Consider the following 20,028-nt stretch of genomic DNA (forward strand, 5'->3'; position numbering starts at 1 on the left):
TCGGCTCGAGCCGCGGCGGGAGCGGGAGATGGAGCGGGGGCAGTGATCGCACCTCACTGTGCCCCCTGGCCCAGCGCCTGGTTAGGTCTCTTGTGCTTCGCGTAGCGCCTGTGAGGAGAGAAAGTGACTCCCTGAGCCGGCAGCGCTGTGCCAGAGCCTTCCCGTGGGGAACTTCGCGCCAGGATGAGCGCCATCAACTCACAGTAAGCCCCCGTTGTCTGCAGCTCCCTGCAGTCCTGACACGCCAGGCAGCAAGGGTTTTATGTGTCTGGGACGAGTTAAGAAGAGCCGGGATCATCAGCTGTGTTTCCCTCTCGTCCTTATGATCACCGTGCTTGCCTTCATGCACGTGTAGATTTCCAGTGCAAAGAGAGAATTAGACTTTCCACAAGTATTTTTAAAAGCAAGAAACATATAAAGGGTTCTTTAGTTTTTAATTAGATACTTCAGAGGGGTGCTTGCATCCCTTTACTGGAGCAGAATGACGGGGACAAACAAATCTTCCAACTGGCTGTTTTGGCGATGTGCTGTTTGCAGTACAAGTAGTGAAGTATTTTGAGATTCTTACAGGACTGATACTTGGTAGAGTTTTATGGCAAATCTCCTTGTTTCATGACTTTGGACAGATAAGCTTACCTTAGTAAAGGCTGTGTAGAAATTCCCTATGTGTATTGCTCCCTGACACTGGTTTTCCTGTCTTATTCAGGGATGATGAAGATACCTTTAAAATACTCGTTGCTACTGATATTCATCTCGGCTATTTGGAGAAGGATCCAGTGCGTGGAAATGATACATATGTAACTTTTAATGAAATTCTGGACCACGCTCAAAAAAATGAAGTAAGTGCTACATTTTGGAGAAGGAAGAGCTGAGGCTGTTAAAAATATGGTCCAATCTGCCAGAAGCTGTAAAGCTTAGTCCTGGTGCAGTCTCTAGTAATACCAAATCAAATGGTTAAACCATTTGTTGCATTCAGTTTCATTTCTGATTTAGTAAAAGGAAGGCCTGATTCTTTGTGAGAGCATTCTTTCTGAATCATGACTTTGGTTGCATTAGCAGTGGTTTTGGGTTTCAGTGGTATCTAGAGAGGGTTTGTCACTGCGAGGGGGAAAAATAATTGAGGAGAGTGAGAGTAGTGATATACAGTCTTCTGACAAACCAGTAGAGATTTGTTAGAAGCTTTTGAAGTGTCATGCAGTGCTGAGTCGCTGAAGTAAGCAGTTCTGGTGCTGAGCAGCTCTGGTTCCTGCACAATCGGCAGCAGATTTCTGTAGTGGGGTGGACAGAGGGACTTCCTGAACTGGGACAATGTCGGAGGAGCCGAGAGCCACCAGGGGCCCGCAGCGGCTGATGGGACCTGGGTGGAGTCAGGAGCAGTGGCAGCCAAGACCCCACCCCACACCTGTAAAAGAAGCTCCTGGGGAATGGCAGCAAGCTGGAGCACTTCCAGGATGGCAAACAGACCTGTCACAACTTTTTGTGCAGGAACTGCACTTGAGCCCTGCCAGCTCTACCAGGGAGCAGTGGTATCTATCTGCCAGAAAGCCATGGCCTTTCTCAGTATCCACCATGGCTGACAGAGCTGCCCAGACAGAAGTCCCAGTCCAAACACAGCTCTGGTTGAGGGGTATCAGGGAGTGTGTATGAGAGAGAGAGGCTCCTGGAATCACAGTCTACTTTCGTTAGGGCAGGCCTGACAGGGAGGCAGGACACATGATCCAGGGGATTCCCTATCTTCACTCCCTCTGGATGAACTCACTGAATTAAGGGACAGGGGCAATGGCAACAAGTTCCTGCCCAGCACAGCAGGTGCATCTCCTCTGTGACTGCCCCACATCCCCATGTGCCCTGACATAACAGGTGTGAAGCTCTGCAAGAGGAACTGAACAAGGACAGTGGTTCATCTAGCATAGAGGTGTTGCTGAGGTTGTTGCCTGTGCCCAATATCAGAACTCTCTCCATGAAGAAAAAGGGTGGGTTGTTGTAGGAGACATGCTTCTGATGGGAACAGAAGGCCGAATATGGTCCAGCATGTGCCAGGTGGCCAAGAAGGCCAATGGATCAGCAGTGGTGTGGCCAGCAGGACCAGGGCAGGGATTGTCCCTCTGTACTCGGCACTGGCAAAGCCACACCTCGAATCCTGTGTCCAGTTCTGGGCCCCTCACTACAAGAAGGACATTGAGGGGCTGGAGCATGTCCAGAGAAGGGACACGGAGCTGGGGAAGAGTCTGGAGCACAAGTCAGGTGAGGAACAGCTGAGGGAGCTGGGGGTGTTTAGCTTGGAGAAGAGGAGGTTCAGAGGAGACCTTATTGAACTCTACAACTGCCTGAAAGGAGGGTATAGCCAGGTGGGAGTTGATCTCTTCTCCCAAGCAACAGGACTAGAGCAAGTGGCCAGAAGGTCCACCAGAAGAGATTTAGACTGCATATTAGGAAAGATTTCTTCCCTGAAAAGGTTGTCAAGCACTGGAACAGGATGCTCTGGAAGGTATTTAAAAGATGTATGGATGTGGCACTTGGGGACATGGTTTCATGTTGGACTCAGCAGTGCTGGGTTAACACTTTGGCTTGATGATCTTGGAGTTCCAACCTAAAAAATTCTGTGATTCCATTTTTAAGGACTGGATGTTCATCAGTCAGATTCTTTATAATTTTGATAAGGTTTTTTCCTAATGCTTTACCAAAAGCTAAATATATGCAGTATATGCAGAAACTGCAGCTAGCACCTTCTCAAAATAATGTGGTGATAGCAACTGGTTTCTTTGCACTAGTGCAGCAGTGAGAAAATAATGTAGCTTTTCATGCCTGTCAAAAAATGTTCAGGAGCCAATTTGGAGACCCTTATTACAAAAGTAGACTAATCCTTTTTTTTACCACTATCAGTTGTTTTCTCCTATGGCTTTTCATAAATGGGTCTTTTTGAGGTTGATTTTGTTTTAATTAATAATTTAATTAGGGTTTTTTTTAAATAAGGAAATTAAATATTGTTTCCTCTTACAACGAACTCTTTTTACCTAGAAGTATATTTTCTCATATTTGAGGAAGTATGTGGAACTCCCTAGAAGAAATAATTTAAACAATTTGCTTAGAAGTCTTTCAAGGTAATACAAAATGTTGTATTAAAATAATAAAGCTTTTTGTTACATACAGGTGGACTTTGTTTTATTAGGTGGGGATCTTTTTCACGACAACAAACCCTCCAGAAAAACAGTACACTCTTGTTTGGAGTCACTAAGAAAATACTGCATGGGTGATCGTCCTGTTCAGTTTGAAATTTTGAGTGATCAGGCAGTTAATTTTCATTACAGCAAGTAAGTATGTTACTATAAATTATCATGTAAGGCTTGGGTTGTGTATTGGGTGAGTGTGTTGTGATTTTTATTTTAAATCCTCCATGACTGGAACCTGGAATTTTTAGGCCTGTGTGGGACAGTTCACAGGATAACTTCACCTGTCATCTAAGTCTGTAAAGAAATGTGTACAATATTTTGAGAAACCTCTGAATGTGCTATGAGTCTTGATATATTTATGTAATGTACATTTTGCAAGTTTCCATTTTGCAAGTACAATACAAGTAATCCAATTCACATGAGTTGTTTTGGTAAAATCAGAAGAGTTCCTTGTGTGTAAGCAAAGGTTGCACAGCCCAATCCACTAGTACTACACAATTTTTTGTACAAATCTTTTCATGGCTTGTTCTAAAAAAAAAGAGATTTCTTTTGCTACCATATTCCCCATAGAAAGTGCCATTCCAGACCATGAGTAAGAATCTTCTTATGCTTAAGTTTAAGCTTTGGCTTATTCATAATCACTTCTTTCTGAGTTCTACCACATCTATTTGTGATGAAGTCAATTTGAAGAGAATATTGAGAATCGTACACGAATTTGCAGATATAGTTTAACTTCTTTTCCTCTTTTTGTTTAGGTTTCCTTGGGTGAATTATCAGGATGAAAATCTCAACATTTCTATTCCAGTTTTTAGTATTCATGGCAATCATGATGATCCCACAGGGGTAATTCTTATCATAATTGTACTGTTGCATTACAAAGATATAGAAATACAGTTCTGGGAGACCATGCTACTTTTAGTCAGTTGCTCCACTCTGTGTGTAAATATTTTGTGCATCCTTAGGAATTACCTTAATAAGTGACAGCAAGTTAAGAGTGTGACATTTAAAAGCAAATGGAAATAAGTTAAGAGATCCATATGAACTGTGTTTAATTTCTTAATGTATGTAGGTTTCTGTCATTGAGAACAGAATCACTTTTCATGCGTAGAAGTAGCAGCCTTTCAGAAAGTTTCTAAAACATTCCATCTGTAGAGACTGAAAGCTTCTTTCCTAAAAAAGGAGAATTTTGCTATTTTGATTTGTGCATATGTGATTGATATGCATCATTTATTTTCAAGAAGGATAATCTGATAATAGTGAAGTGGTAGCTTAAAAACAAGCTACTCAAAGTAATCAAGAAATGGTTTAGAAAGCATTAAAATGCATGTATTAAATTAATAATTTTGCATTTTATATCAAATAGCAGTGTATCACAGAGATGAGTGTTTTAGCAGCAGTTTAACTTTGAACTTACTATAAGGTAGTTACCTTAACCAGATAATTTTTGTAGAAGTTTGGTGACTGGCTAGTTTGATTGGTTTTTTGTGTTTTTGTTTTTCTGAATGATTTAATGTTTAGTTTCATATTGTTCAAATGAATTATGACTTGTAAGGAAAAGGGATTTGCCTTTGTACTCTAGAGTATTAGGAAAATCCTTAATATTTGTTATGGGACGTTTCAACTTCAGAAGTTACTTAAGGAAAGATATTCTCTCTTTTGAGACTTTCATTTAGACATTAAACACTTTATGTTCTATTCAAATTCTGTATTTGTCTCTTAATATTTGTTGTAGGCAGATTCACTGTGTGCATTGGATATATTAAGCTGTGCAGGACTGCTGAATCACTTTGGGCGTTCAACTTCTGTGGAGAAAATAGATATTAGTCCCATTTTATTGCGTAAAGGTAGAACAAAAATTGCTCTGTATGGCTTGGGTGAGTATTTGTCTGCCAGACTGTGACTTGACTATTCATGTATTACTGAAATTTAATAGGTATAAATAAAATTGGAACTAATGTATAAGGCTGCAACAAACATGAAGGTATATGTGATTCTAAGTTAAAGCATATAAATTCTGTGACAATGTCAGATTTTCCTCCTGCTTTGTGTCACTAGCTGGCAGGGGTTTTTTTTGCTCATTTAGATAAATCTTCCTAAATTTAATTTTTGTGCTTTTATTGGTGATAAATGAACCCTGCTTCAGTTAACCATAGTGCTGGTGTATCAAGTCAGAGCAATCACTCTTAAATTCTCTCTGTTGTGTATTAAGTTTATTTCATCCTACTTAAGCAAAACTTAAACACCCAATGTGTATATGCCATTTTGGTTATATTTAAAAACATAAGCTGTCTGAGCAGAAATCTAATGTCTTATGTCTCTGTCTGAAGTGGTTCATAAGTAGCATTGGCCATGGGTAATCTCAGTTACCTTAAAGAAACTTAAGAGTTTCATACTTTAAAGTAGTTCTGGGATATGTTTTCAGCTTCAAGTTTGTTCCTTTGTATTTTCTCTACTGAATTCCTCTCTACCCTCACTTCATCCTTAGAATGGTTATTTTTGACTGCTCTCTGTGTAGAGAAGTTAACTATTATGGTCTTATTTTTCCACCCTTATTTTTTGTCCAGTCATGAGTGCTTAAATACCTAATTCCAAGCAACTTTTATACCTCTAAATTAAGTCCTAGTTGGCCATGATTTTGTGTGTTTAATGAGATACTTGAAATTAGATACTTGAGATGCTAGATGTTTGAAAGGTTAGTAGTTAAGACGTTTGAAAGGTTAGTAGTTAGTGGAACGTTCTAATATCAAAATATAAGAGTTTTCAGTATGGAAGTTGATACTGGGAAATGCAACAACTTTCTAAAGTACCAGTGTTGCTGCATGAAGATGTTCATGGCATGTTTCTTTGTGTTTGTGCCAGAATTATTTTTACCTTTTTGACTTTCTCTGATTCAGAGAGCATTTGTTCTTATACAAAATATGGACACTCCACATAGAATTTATTGATGTCTATCATGAGCCTGGCTAAGGATATTTTGGGGTTTCTTTTTTCCTAGTTAAAAACATCAAGGAAATAATCAGTGACTTCCAGGGATGGGGCATGCACAACTCTCTTGGGCAAACTGTTCCAGTGCCTCATTACCCTTACAGTAAAGAACTTCATAGTAACATCCAACCTAAATTTGTCCTCCTTCCAAGCCATTCCCCGGTCCTATCATGCTTTCCCTTCTGAAAAGTCCCTCTCCAGCTTTCTTGTAAGCCCACTTTGGGTACTGGAAGGCTGCTATATTTTTGTTCCTCATGCTTTTTTTAATAGAGTTTGTAGTAAAAATGCTATGAAATGCAGACTTGTTTACCACACAAATTTATTTTTGTTTGTTTGTTTGTCCACTTCAGGAGCAATTCCAGATGAGAGGTTGTATCGTATGTTTGTCAATAAGCAAGTAACCATGCTGAGACCAAAGGAGGACGAAGATAGTTGGTTTAACTTGTTTGTGATTCATCAAAATAGGTAACAGTACTGAATGAATTACAGCAATTTACTGTGTTACTACATTAAACTGTCTGGAAAAGGATAGGTGAGCAAGCCAGCTGTGTTATTTCATGCTTGTTGTGAGTAGCTGGTTTCTTAAGATTTTTACAACAGAAAACATTGTTTTACAGCTCTTCTTGGAGAAGAGTTATAAAGGAAAAGGTTTGAAATAAATGAGTTAGAGGAGTTGGGAGATCTCTTCCCAAACTTTTATAGTCAGAGGAGGGTTTGTAGTGTTATGTGCATATATCTGCTTGTTAGAGCTGGGAGAACACCAAACTTCATGTTGTATTTTCTATCCTTGTTTGAACCATAGTTCAGCAAGTGCCTGTGTTCCCTTGCACTGCCGTGCTTTACAGATTGGTAACATATTCTATCTGCCTACAGGCTTCTCCCAGCAGTGGTAGTAGAAAGAGGCAGAGTTCTTTTCCAAATGCTTTCTTCTGATTTTTCCTGAAGAAGAGGGCAATCCTCATGCTCAAATAATGGTGAGGCAGACATAAACAAATAGAGCTTATATTACCCTGTATACCGATTTCTGTCATGTAGGCTGAAGGAACTCACTCCCCACCTGCCTTGTCTTCCAGAAAGGGATTGGGGATGGCATGTCCCATGTCTGTTTAATTCAGTTGGTTTTCCCCCAGCATTTAAAAACTAAAAACAACCAAACCTGTTTGCCATGAGATGCTATAAAAGCATTCATATAGAAAAAATCCAAAAGTCTTACAAGCCAAATAAGAAGAAAAGGGAGATCCAAGTAAAAGGAGGGAGCAGAAAACAGTGAGCTATGCAAAAAAAGTGAGCTATTCAAGTTGCCCTGTTGTTTAACCAAACACTAAACAACTGTGTAAGGAGTAAATGTGGAGAAGAGCTGACATGTATGTCTGATATTATTGCTGGAGTTCCTGTATAATTTTAAATCACACTGATGTTTTTCTCCTCCTTCACTGTCCCCTTGCCTATCCATTATTCTTCTCTTCTCTTGAACAGGAGCAAACATGGAGCTACCAACTACATTCCAGAGCAGTTTTTAGATGACTTTATTAATCTTGTTGTGTGGGGTCATGAACATGAGTGCAAAATAGCTCCATTCCAAAATGAACAGCAACGTTTCTATGTTTCTCAGCCAGGAAGTTCAGTGGTGACATCTCTGTCCCCTGGAGAAGCCGTGAAGAAGTGCGTGAGCTTTTCTTTTTGTTCTTGTTTATCCCTTGTCTTACATGTCTCAGGTGTTCTGTTGAGAACAGAAAAGTGCTTGAATACAGTATGAAAAGACTTGTATTACTGTGTGGATTAGCTTCAGAGTGTGTCATAATAAACAAAGTAGATGGAATGAGTACCTGGTATAGCTTCTGCTTTGCTCACAATTTAATCTAACATTTAAAGCAAATGGAACTTAGCTAAGAGGAGTTACACACTGATAAATTGCAATACAAGGAACTGAGTGCAGATGCTTGTATATGGAATAAGCACAATCTAAGTGTAATAAAGTGGAAGTTTTGCAGGGCCAACCCTGAAGTACAGATCTTTCTGTAGCTTTTGAAATTTTGTCCCTGAAAAGTAAACATGAATTTGAAAACAAATCTTTATACCATAGCTCTTATAAGTTTATCTTCTAGTAAGTTACCTTTCTCCTTCTAGACACATTGGTTTGCTGCATGTTAAAGGGAAAAAAATGAAAATGGAGAAGATTGCTCTAGAGACAGTGCGAACTTTCCATATAGAGGACATTGTTCTAGCTGATCATCCAGATCTTTTTCATCCTGACAATCCTAATGTTACTCAGGCAATACAGGCATTCTGCATGGAAAAGGTAACTTCTGATGACAACAGTTTATGGATAACTGTATGGATTGGGGATGGGATGTGTGACTGGTTTTGAGACTGGAAGATGAGAAATCTTGTGCCCCATATTAAAACAAACTTCGACAGTTTCCATAGGAAGCTAATTCCGTGACATTCACTCTGCAGTCTTGGCTTCCAGATTCCTTGATTGGGATGAGCTATTAAAGTAGGCTGGAACTGCTTTTTAGGTGTCCATATGATTTTTGTACAAAAGCTTGCCCCTAAGAGTGGGGCAGTGTTGGATGTGCACTTTGGAACCAGCAAAAATACATTGACCTAAACCCTGAGAGCTCAACCAGGCAGTCTGAAGTGGCAGAAGTAACTAAGCAAGTTTATTAATTGCTTAGTTCTTAGGTTTATATGGCTCTTTCTGCTTTTCCCTGGAACTAGAAATTTAGCAAAGCATAGTGGCTATAAAATATGAGAGATCAGTGGTGTAGATACTGCTGGACTACACTATATCTGAAGGATAAGCCCTTCTTTGTCATGTTTTTCTCAGTCATTCTTAATGGCTTTTGACTGCATTTTGGTACATCCATGTTCAGGAACAAGAGCACATTCTAAAATTATTTATTTTGATTGCTCCCCTTGCAACTGGATGTATTTAAAGTTATACTTGAAGCGTTCAGGCATCTGTAGGAGAACAAAGTAGAACTGAATTTATAATTCTCCTTCACAGGTGGAATTGATGCTGGACACTGCAGAAAGAGAACGCTTGGGAAATCCCCGCCAGCCAGAGAAGCCTATCATAAGATTAAGAGTAAGAAATTGTTCAGCTTGGTTTGCTTTGTTTTTAAAGGTCACTGTGAAAAGTTTCAAAGCAAAGTCATGCTTTTTGTGTAAACACATAATATATATACATTTTTTTGCTGTGTACAGGCAAATATAAATCACCTACCATACTTCTGTTTACCTGTGTAACCAGTACTCTAAGTTAATGGATAGGATTGGTCATAAATGTACTTCACTGCTATTCTGAGTAAGGGCATCAAAAGTGGCTATTTACTGTGAATTTTTATAAGTCATATTATCCTGTGTGCTTTCCCAACCCAATTGGAAACTGTTGTGAAGCCTAGTAAATGAAACAAATTAAGAACACGTTATAAAAATGAGCTGTTATTAGCTGTTCTGTTAATGTTATTATTAGCTGTTAACTATTCTGCATAGTAAGGCATTAATTTTAGGTTGACTTATTTCTTACTATTAATTTTTTTCCTTAGAAGCATAACAAATCTGTTTTGAATTGTGTGGCTTCTACACTTCTTTTTGTTTCATATGTACATTTGTCCTTTCCTCACTTAGGTTGATTATGCAGGTGGCTTTGAACCATTCAGTGTCCATCGTTTCAGCCAGAAGTACATGCATCGGGTGGCTAACCCAAAAGACATCATACACTTTTTCAGGCATCGTGAACAGAAAGAGAAAAAAGGTGATTATGAAAGAAGGAATCATTGGCTTGCTTTTGTTTGCATTCATCTCTCTGTATTTTGTTGCCCAGCACTTGCAAAGGTTTGGTGTCTAATGTCTTACAGGAGGAGTAAAGATGCATTGTCTTATTTAAGTGTATATATTGCACAACTATTTCTTTTTTATTTCTGGGTTTGTCCAAAATTCTGATATTTAGCACAGTGTCTTCTGACAGTTATTCATAAACAGTTTCATTCTCCTTTGGCCTCAGACCTTATTGAGTTATTTATAGCAGTACATATAGCCCCATGCCAGACTGAGTTACTCTATAGTTCTGTGGGAATTACCATGAAAGGCATTAAGTAGCTCACTTCCAAGGCTTCTTAGAATAAGATGATTTGGTTTGAACACTCTGAAGGAAAAGAAATGGGTATAGTGCTTTTTCCCTTTATATTTTAATTTTATTTTGTAGTAGTTAATTTGTTCATACCTAAAATAGTAATGAAGGGTGTGGGCTTAAGAGCTGTTGATATATTTTTTTAAAAGGTCCAAATGTAAGATAGCATTTTGTTTGCCCTAATTAATTTTGTGTATGACGTGCTCTTGGCTTGTCTCTTCCAGGTTAGTGCAAAACCAATAATAGCTGTTACTATTGCAGCATTTCTCACTGTTTCCTAGAATTTTTATAAACGGTTAATAGATGTTGTTCAAATACTGGATTTGTAATAGTTGCTAATGAAGATTCCGCTTGTACAGGAACATAATGTGCTAAAAAACTCTTTCTAATTTGCATTGCAAGTGCATTGTCCAGTTCCAGTGACAGTTTTTATGAATACTGTCAGTTCTATGAAGTTCAAAGCATCATTTCATGAATAAAAACTGCTTTTAGTGAGGCGTTTTTAAAATTATACTGTATTGGTCTTGGTTTATTTTTCTTTGGTTTCCTTTTTTTAAGTTGTATAATCTCATTAACATTTTCAGAATACACAGTAGCTACCACATCTGCCACCATGTTTCACTAATCTACTTTTCCTACTTAATGGACATGTCAGCTTCAGGAAGGGAATATGAGAGTACTGCCATGGCTTTTGTGTTGCTTTATTAGACAGCCTCTTAGGCAAGGGAAGTGGCTAAGGAAGCACTCAGTGTTTTCATTACATGTGCACATTGTGGTTCACCACAGGGGATGTTAAAACTGCAGGAATTCAGTCTATAGTCTAAAGCTGTCTATAGTCACTTTATATTATTTGTGTGGTATGTGCTAACCTAGTTTGACTATCCCTGTCATCCTTCTGCCATTCCTACCTTGCTGCCTGAGAAGGGGGGGATGAGCTATGAGCATTTTCTATTGAAAATCAGTCAGCGTGCTGTAGAGGAGAATCTCTTTTCTAGTAAATGGATTACTTATAAAAAAACTTTAGTGCTTTGATGACTCCTATGATTTTCTTCTATTTGTGACCTTCTAGAGTTCAATTATAATAACCTTCAGAGCATAGTGTTCAATATATAATTCCAGATATATGTTAGTTGGAACTCTTCATATCTACTAGACGTGGAGTTGTCTGCACAATTATTATGTTTCTCTGTGTTTCCAATGAATAGACTCTAAAAAGAGCAAAAAGCTTTACATATAAAAGGGACCACAAGTCTTCTTAGGAGACCTGCATTAACCTTTTTTCCTGCTACTGTCAGTGGGATGGTTCAGTGGATGGGATGGGAATAATTAAAAGCTGTAAATCTAGATGATGCCACTGTGCTTTTCTATTCTAGACATTGATCTTAATTTTGGAAAATTGGTTAGCAGACCTGCTGAGGGAACAACACTGAGGGTAGAAGACCTTGTAAAGCAGTATTTCCAGACAGCAGAAAAGGTATATTTCTACCTTTTTATAATTTTCCTTTTTAATGTCATATGATATTTTTATCACCTTTTTTTTTCTTCTTTCTTAATGGAAGTAGTGTGCCCTGAGAAGACTCTGACATTCACCGAGAAATGAATTTATTTCCCAAAACACCGTGTGTGTGTTTCAGATGACACATGAAGTGTTTTAGATTAGCAAGTAACTGCTGTGTATAGGTTGTGTAGGTGTGTGAACACACACTGGTTTGAGAGCATGATAGTTCTTTGTGTGAACTTGCAGTGTGTGCCCTGTACTGTGTATCATGTACTGCATGTACATCCTGCCTAACCTTAGACACATGCTAGGTGTCAGTATTAGGACAGCATAAATCATGTTCCTTTGTTATACTTATTTTATTTAAGCATTTTATTGTATAATAGTTAGGGAGTTTATTCTTCTGGGCAGCATTATTTCCTGGAAGATTTTATTTTAGATATTACTAGCATTGTGGTTTCTTTACTGTCCATAAAGCCTTTTGCTTTGACTAGTTTGAAAAATACTCTGTAAAGTTAATGTGACATGCTAGTAGCAAGAGAGTTGTAACTGGTTTATGAGACATAATATTTGCTTATTGCTGTGCTTTTCTCTGATTTAAATAAACAGTGCACATTACTGTTTTTGCAATCAACTTAATGTAACATTTGTCTGAAACAGCTGGAATATTGCTTGCTTTCTCTAATGGCAGATGCTTCTTAACAAATTATTTTCTCCAATTCCAAAGAAAGTACAGCTTTCACTTCTAACCGAAAGAGGAATGGGAGAAGCAGTGCAAGAGTTTGTGGACAAAGAGGAAAAAGATGCCATAGAAGAGCTGGTGAAATTTCAGCTAGAAAAAACGCAAAGGTTTCTCAAGGAGCGTCGCACTGATGCAGTGGAAGAAAAAATAGATGAGGAGGTAATGTTCTGTTAACATTGATTCCCCAAGAGAGGTCAAGACAGTAGAAAAATCACTGCTCAAACACGGTTTAATAGAATTGCCTGTGTGTGGAGCATCTGCTTGAGGCAAGTGTTGCCTCAATTGTAAAGCAATTTGTAAAGTTTTACAAATTGTAAATTGTAAAACACTTGCCTCTAGTCATTTTCTGCAATTAATAAATGAATAATTAATTTATGAGGAAGTTTCAAATACATGATTTCAAAACTTATACTGAAAATGGAACATGCACACATGTTCACAGAAAAAAATCTGTCTAATACATGTAGAACTACATATTTACTACTGTTGTGAGAAAGATGGCAGGTATAATCTCTTTGTAGCTCTTTTGTATTGGCTTAGGGAAGAGTACAAAAACAGGACAAGCGAAAAGGAAATTTATCCATCAGGTGCTCTGCTTGCTTCTAACTGCTTGCAGCTCAGGGTATCCCAAAGACAGGCCTGATTTATGTGTTCTGAGCAACCCTTGAAAGACATTTTTGTCAACCAGTTGAGCTTCCACATGAGCCCATATATTCAGCTGTAATATTCATCACTGTAGAAGTAATTGTTCTGCACCTATCTGTGCACTGTTTAAAGAATAATTTGGTGGGGAAGGAAGGCTACATGTACATGTTTTCTTACTGATTGCTTTAATTTATGAGGGGTTGAAAGAGACAATAAACAATCAGTGCCTGCAGGCTTTCTGTGACACTTCAGGGTGTATTTTCTGTTGTTGTTTGTCCTTAGAACTAATGTCTTCTTTCCATCATGCCTCATATCTTTTTCCATATTTGTCAAGTTGAGCTTCCTTAGTTGTACATGTACTGCAGCATTGTCTCTTCTCATAATAGTTGTTTTCTGTCTTCCTTCTTCATCTCTACCTCTTTTCCCAGTTATTCATATTTCAGTGTCCCTTATTGTCAAAATTACTATTCTCTTCTTAAACATAGTATCTCCTTCATCATGTGCCAGGCTTTCTTCCTTGCCCACCATGTAGCTCCAGTTATTAACAGAATGTGAGATTCTTAAACCATAGGACAGCCCTAAACAAACTGTTCACTTATTCTTGGACTCTCCACTTCTCACATGAGCTTGACTTAATGATTCAGTGATTAAAGTTTCACACTTACTATGTTTTGATTGTTGTATGCCATGAATTATTTTGACAGGAACTGTATTTTTATTCAGGTGCGAAAATTCAGGGAGAGTAGAAAAAAGAATACTGAAGAAGAAGATAAGGAAGTCCGTGAGGTAATTACTCTGAGTTTTGAACATAGGCTGAAAAATGGAGTGGTGACTTCTGCATATAAATGCAGTCATTTAACAATGCTTCAGCAGTACTTCAGCATTGTCCTGGACAAATTGTGCCTGTCTGCCTTTAAGGCTTAGTAAGCCTGTTTTAAATCTTTGTTAGGATAATATGTACCTAAGCTACTGCTCAATTTGGCTTTTGAGGTCTCTTTTTTTGTACAAATTTGTGAATCTGATTGTTCATTATTTCTTGCTTTTAATGGAGGTTAGACCAGGCAGGTGACTTTAAAAGACCTTTCAGCTTAAGCTCTTTGTGATCTCATTACCAGTGGACATGTGGATGGAATATATTGAGTGGTATTACTGGAACAAATGGGGAATATTGATAAACCTTTAGGTACTGTGTCCTTATCAGCAATCTTAAATTTCCTACATTCATACTTGTATTTCCAAAGAAAATATGTATTTCCAAAGAAAACTGCCAACCTCTGTTAGCCTGGGTTCTCCTTTGTCTTTGCAAGTTATGTGAGACTGGAATGGAATCTTGAGATAAAGGACACCTGGGGTGAGATTTAGTTCTTCTAGTCTGGGATATCATCACCTGATGATCACCTGTCTTAAGCACCCACTGTCATCAATAGAGTTCAAGTCAGTGGAGCCCATAGGGTGCATTCTCTGAGCAGACACATGGAGCTGACACAGGATGACCTGAGCTGCTCACCAGACTTCACCAACAACGTGTCACATTAATGAGCTCCACTCTGTTATCAATCCTAGATAACTGCTTTATATGTACACATCTAATTAAGTATTTTCACAGATGTCCTCATCTTCCATAACACTGGATTTGTGTCTTCTAAGTCTCACTGGTTTAGAATTACACATTTTTATTTATAGTTATGATCTATATTTATTGTACATAACTAGGATTTAACAATGGTGTGTTTCATGATTTAAGATTCTTTTTCCTGTAATTATTTTTCCTTTTCAGGCAATGATCAGAGCCAGAGCCCACCGATCTGAGGGTGAAGCTCTGGTTGCAGCCTCCAGTGATGAAGATTCCATGGATATGGAAAGGATGGGCACTAGCAATCCAAGTGATGGCCTTTCTTCAACACTGAGCCGAGGAAGGGGTCGGGCAAGAGGTAGGGCAAGAGGTGCAAGAGGACAAAATTCAACAGCAAGAGGTTCATCTCGAAGAGGAAGAGGTAAGAAAAACTTTGCAGTCTTTGTACTGCAGTTCCTGACTTTTTTTCTTTAAAAGTTGACTCTCTTCTGATGCTTCCATCAAGTGGAAATTTGCTGCTTAAGAACTACTGGAGGAAAACTCTTCTTAAATACTTGGGGTATCCTACTACATAAAATTGACTGCCTTACAAGGCTTAAGTTGGGACTTTTTCACTGTGATTAAAAGAAAAATATCATGCTTCCCTGCTGTGGAAACATAGTATACTCCTAAAAGATGCATTATTGGGAAGAAATGTACAATGAAGTGCATGGATAGACCTTTGTTACTGCTAAAGATAATGCATTTGATCAGCATAAAGAGGAGGCACATCTCTTTTCTAATGGATCAGTGTAAAGAGGAGGTACATCTCTTTACTAATCATCTATCCTAATGTAATTTCCAAGACACTTTAATGTTTCTAGTGACTGAAAATAGGGGGAGTATTTCTTAAGCAAAAAGAGTTAAATAGCTCCTGGACTAAATGTGATTGTACACTTTGCAGTTGTACTTCCTTTACAGTTGCACTTTCACTGTGTATATACATATACATATATATATGTAAATAAATGACTCCTTTGAGTTGTCTCAGTAGTATGCCCAAATGTCTGAGTGGGTTGAGTTCAAACGAAGGCTGTCATCTTGGGTCTGATTTGCTTAGTGCTTTTAAACCAGTTCTTTGAGCCTGTGCTCCACTACTGTTGTAATCCCATCAGAGTAGAGCCCTCTGTGTTGAGAGGTTGTGTCTGGGGACCTTTGAACAGTTGACCCAGAGCAGTTCTTCATGTAGGGAGGGCTTTAATTCAAGGAGAAAGTGAGAAGTAAAGAGGATTGTCGATTTTTTTAAAGTGACTTCCCACTCAGTAATAATAGACTAGAGAGAAAAAAAAATAACTGCTGAACAGATTTGCATTTTGTTTGTTATATCTACAGGAACCACTAGCCAAGAGTCAGCTTCTGGCAGCAGATCCTCCAAGTCTGTATCTGTTCCTGGCAAAAATATGTCTATCCTGGATGGTAGGCCTGTGATATATCTTTACTCTAATCCTCTCTCTCAAATTGTAGTGAAGGTGTTTGTTCAATGGTGAGGTGCTTTAATTGCCTTTTATTCTATTAGTCCATTTCAGCTGTGAGAGATTCTTTCAACAGTAATGAAATATAATAAGTAACAGTGATGAGAGAAGGAAAAAAGAAAAGGAAAAAAATTAGTGATATGCTTCTGTCATGGGGTAAAATGGAATGTGTTAGGAACTTCTGGCTAGAACTGCACATAGGAAACATATTACATAATGCATTTTCTTAAGGAATAAGCATAGAAAGAATGTGTCTTAATATTTTAGGCAGAATTTTCTTCAGGGGATAAAAAGTTATATTTGACTGATGTTTTCAAGTTAGTAAGCTTTAATGCAGATCCATGTAGCCTTACATTGTAGTGAGTTTTGGAAATACCAGTTTTTACTAGAGAAGAAAACCTTATCTTTAAGCCACCTACATATGTGAGAGTAGCTGTTCCTTGCTGTGGAGGAAAGGCACTGAGGAAACAGCATAGGTCATCAGAGAATTAAAGAAAAAAATACTGCTCACTACTACACATAAACCCCTCACAAAATACACCAAGGCAGACTGAATTTTAAATTATTCAGCAAATTACCTTAATTGTAAATTGGTCAGCAAATGAAATATTGCAGAGAAATGAATTTTAGCAGAGGTGTTCATAATTAGCCTGTTAGATATACAGGAATTTCAATCACAGTAGTATTTTTTGCATCCTCTTAACCAGCGTTACTGATGGTTTTTCAGCCAGACTGGGAAGCACCTGCAGCTGCACAGAGGGTTATATCCCTGGGTTGACAGACTTAATTTATGTTTTGGGTTGGTTTGTTTGTTTTACAGGGGTTTTTGCAGTGGAAATGCGTGCTAGGCAGATCTTAAATAAGAAGTGTATAATGTTGTTTGTATTTAATCGTGTGAGCATTTTAAAAGTATTGCATATGTTTTATTCCAGTCTTTAGGTCTTCCAAAACAGACCACTCTTCAAATTCATTCCACTCTTACTCTGAGGTAAGCACCTTGTTGTATGAGTGAAGTTGTGCTTTTACTGTTGATTTGAAAAATAAATACACAGTCAGAGCATTAGCCTAAATCAGCGGATGTTCCCAAACTATCAGTTCCAGCATTAAGTTTCTACATGTTAATCTGTAGACCTTTTGTATCCTTTTTTGTTATGGTATTTGTGTGAGAAAAGCCATGTTTTATTTGTGGCCATAGCTTAAGATACAAGGTGTCTATACATGAGTGTTTTGGTGGGTTGTGCTAGGTCAAAGATGTAGATGTAGATGAAGAATAAACTTGTGTTGTATTTGCTAATTTGTGCAGTTCTAGCCTGGAGCCCTCTCAAGGGTATATTATTCTAACTAAATAGGTGTATAGTTGGAAAAAAACCAGAGGTTCTGTGCTGTAGTGCTGACACATTATGCACTCTCTCTGTAAGGAGAAATTCTGTGGAAAAACTTTATACATTTTTTTTCCAGGATATTATAGATGTTGATTCTGATCCAGAAGATACTTCTTTTGTTCCTTCCTCTTCCAAAATAAATCAAAGGTCAGTATGTTTGCTTCATGAATGTAATGTGTGCCTTATTTTTGGCTGGCAATTGGCAGAGTCGAAGGGTCTGATTGACTACCAGAATTTTAGGAAAGTCATAACACTGCTTAGAGAGTTTATATAAATTTTTACTTGCTAATATGGATTATCTTTCTGTAACAGTAAAAATTATATTACTGATTGAGGTAAACTCGATCAGAGCTTTAGTATGAAGATGTTATTTTAAGAATTTGTATTGTTCTACTTATTGTTATGCCTGTTTATTTTTACGTCGTGTATTGGTGGTCCAACTCTTAAGTCAAAAGGGAAGTTATTGGAATGTCTGGTAACTTGAGAACATGCTGATGCCATTTTTTTTCTCTTTGTATGTTTCAAGGTTGCCAGCTACATCTTCACTTAGTAGAAGAGGTTCACAAAGCCAAGCATCTAGAGGAGTTGATTATGAGTCAGATGAGGTATGGTATATAGTACTATTTTTTAGTTTTATTTCATGTAAGTTTCTATAGCTCACTGTTTTACAGCTATTTGAATAAAGCATTTCAGAGTGAAATTGAATTTATTATTTTTTTTACTAACAGGGCTAGATTCTTGCAACCAACTTTGATTGGACTACCTGCATAATTACCAAAAATAAGGCTAGAAAAATACCTCAGAAAAATACCTGATCCTTTTTCCCTTCAATTTGTAATCAGTGAATTGTCTTTACTGAAATGTTGACCTGGAATTGCCTGGGAGAGAAAGTAATTGCAATCTCTTTTAGTGCTTAGCTATATCCTTTCATTTAGTTATATATTTTATTCTTGTAAAAAGGAAGATTTTTTTTTTTGCACTTAGAAATGGCAGTTTTCAGAGCATATTATTACTGCAAATTATCTAAGTACACTTCTTAAAAAATTTAAAACACTTGTCTTCAAGTCTATGTCTCTTCTAGTATGTCTGTTCTTGCAGTGTCTCTTTGAACTGCTAGGAAATGGTTTCTTCCATAATTAAACAAGTAGAACTTTTTACACAGTTTTGCACTGAATAGAAGACACTCTATTCTGTCAAGCACTGTGCAGTTTGTTTTCACTGTCTGTCATGCATGCTCAGAATCCATTCCTTAACAGTGTCAGATGGTGGCCACTTCAGAAAAAATACTACATTCTTGTCTCTTCTCCCCACTGTGCTATCTCTTCTCGTACCTGGAATAAAAACCTACATGTTTGCTTGAATATGCAAAAATAAACAGTATTTTTAGTTCATACAAATATTAGTAAACTATGATATGCAATGTATATATAGACATAATTTAACTGAGGTATGTGCTGCTCATTTACAACTGAAATATAGATTGTACCTTATTTCAAAGTAGCTGTTCTGGTCATATTGACATAAACTTCTATTCTCTGCACACATGTGACACTGACTTCTAAGTTAATAAATGACCTCTTTCATATCAAAACCAACAAAAACAGGTCTGTCAGAAAACATGGAATAGTATGGCCAAGCTTTCTAGTTTAATCTAAAGGTGACTTTGCTTTTTTATGACTTGGAACACCTGCTAATTTTAGTAATGTGTGTCTCTTTGGAAACTGCAGGATGATCCATTCATGAGCCCTGCAACGTCAAGAAGAACTAAGTGATTTCCGACTCACTGTGCAAGAGAGACTGGAAGTTTGTGAAGAAAATGGAAAGCAGTTTGCAAAACTTTGTCTATGTGATATTTCCCTGTAAATGATGGCTTGCCTTCCATTTTCACTTCTGTGAAATGGTTTGGTTTGGGTTTGTTGGTTTCTTTCAGCGGCACCAAATTTGGTAATGTCTGTTACATTGCTTGATGCACTAGGCTAGAAGGGCTCATATTCTAAAGCACTGCCTGAAAGTGCAAGTTCTTTCTAAAGCTCTGAAACTCTGTTTTCTTTTTGAGATGATAATAAAAATGACAGTTATATCTTTTCTATAAAACTCCATCTCTGGTTTGAATTTTGCAGAAAAGTAAATTTATAGTAGTCTGCAGGTATGAATATGGACACAGTCTCAGTACAGTGGAACTTGTACTTACCTGCAATCTGCTGTGGATACAGTTGAAAACTCTGAATTCAGAGTCATAGTTGGACACAAGGATGAAGTTTTCAGTATTGAAGCTATAAAATGTCTTAATGATTTCAACTTTACCAAGAGAACTTAAACCCAGTATTGCAGTTATTAAACATTATAAAGTTATTATACATTATAAAGTTATTATTAAAGTTATTATA

The 20,028-nt window shown here is 37.6% G+C and overlaps 1 protein-coding gene across 2 annotated transcripts; it reads left to right on the top strand.

Moving 5' to 3' along the window:
* The first annotated feature begins 4 nt into the window (after positions 1–4).
* On the top strand, positions 5–19,790 carry MRE11 (MRE11 double strand break repair nuclease). 2 transcript variants are annotated; one of them, XM_054627687.2, is made up of 19 exons: positions 5–203; positions 707–839; positions 3,151–3,311; positions 3,926–4,013; positions 4,903–5,044; positions 6,506–6,620; positions 7,632–7,817; positions 8,283–8,454; positions 9,166–9,246; positions 9,789–9,915; positions 11,664–11,764; positions 12,516–12,689; positions 13,899–13,961; positions 14,953–15,169; positions 16,120–16,203; positions 17,192–17,247; positions 17,718–17,788; positions 18,168–18,246; positions 19,369–19,790. In XM_054627687.2, the coding sequence occupies exons 1-19, from the start codon at positions 184–186 to the stop codon at positions 19,411–19,413; spliced, it is 2,115 nt and encodes a 704-aa protein (XP_054483662.2). In that variant the 5' UTR covers positions 5–183; the 3' UTR covers positions 19,414–19,790. The 2 variants fall into 2 exon arrangements, with proteins under 2 accessions (XP_054483662.2, XP_077030093.1); XM_077173978.1 differs by lacking the exon at positions 5–203 and having other exon boundaries at positions 3,170–3,311.
* Positions 19,791–20,028: the final 238 nt, after the last annotated feature.

Source organism: Agelaius phoeniceus, chromosome 2 (genome assembly GCF_051311805.1).
Source record: "Agelaius phoeniceus isolate bAgePho1 chromosome 2, bAgePho1.hap1, whole genome shotgun sequence".
NCBI lineage: Eukaryota > Metazoa > Chordata > Aves > Passeriformes > Icteridae > Agelaius > Agelaius phoeniceus.

Coding starts and splice junctions, on each gene's coding strand:
- MRE11 (XM_054627687.2), top strand. CDS start 184: ATGAGCGCCATCAACTCACA. Junction 7,818..8,282: donor CCTGGAGAAGCCGTGAAGAA/GTGCGTGAGCTT, acceptor TTCTCCTTCTAG/ACACATTGGTTTGCTGCATG. Junction 11,765..12,515: donor ATTTCCAGACAGCAGAAAAG/GTATATTTCTAC, acceptor CCAATTCCAAAG/AAAGTACAGCTTTCACTTCT.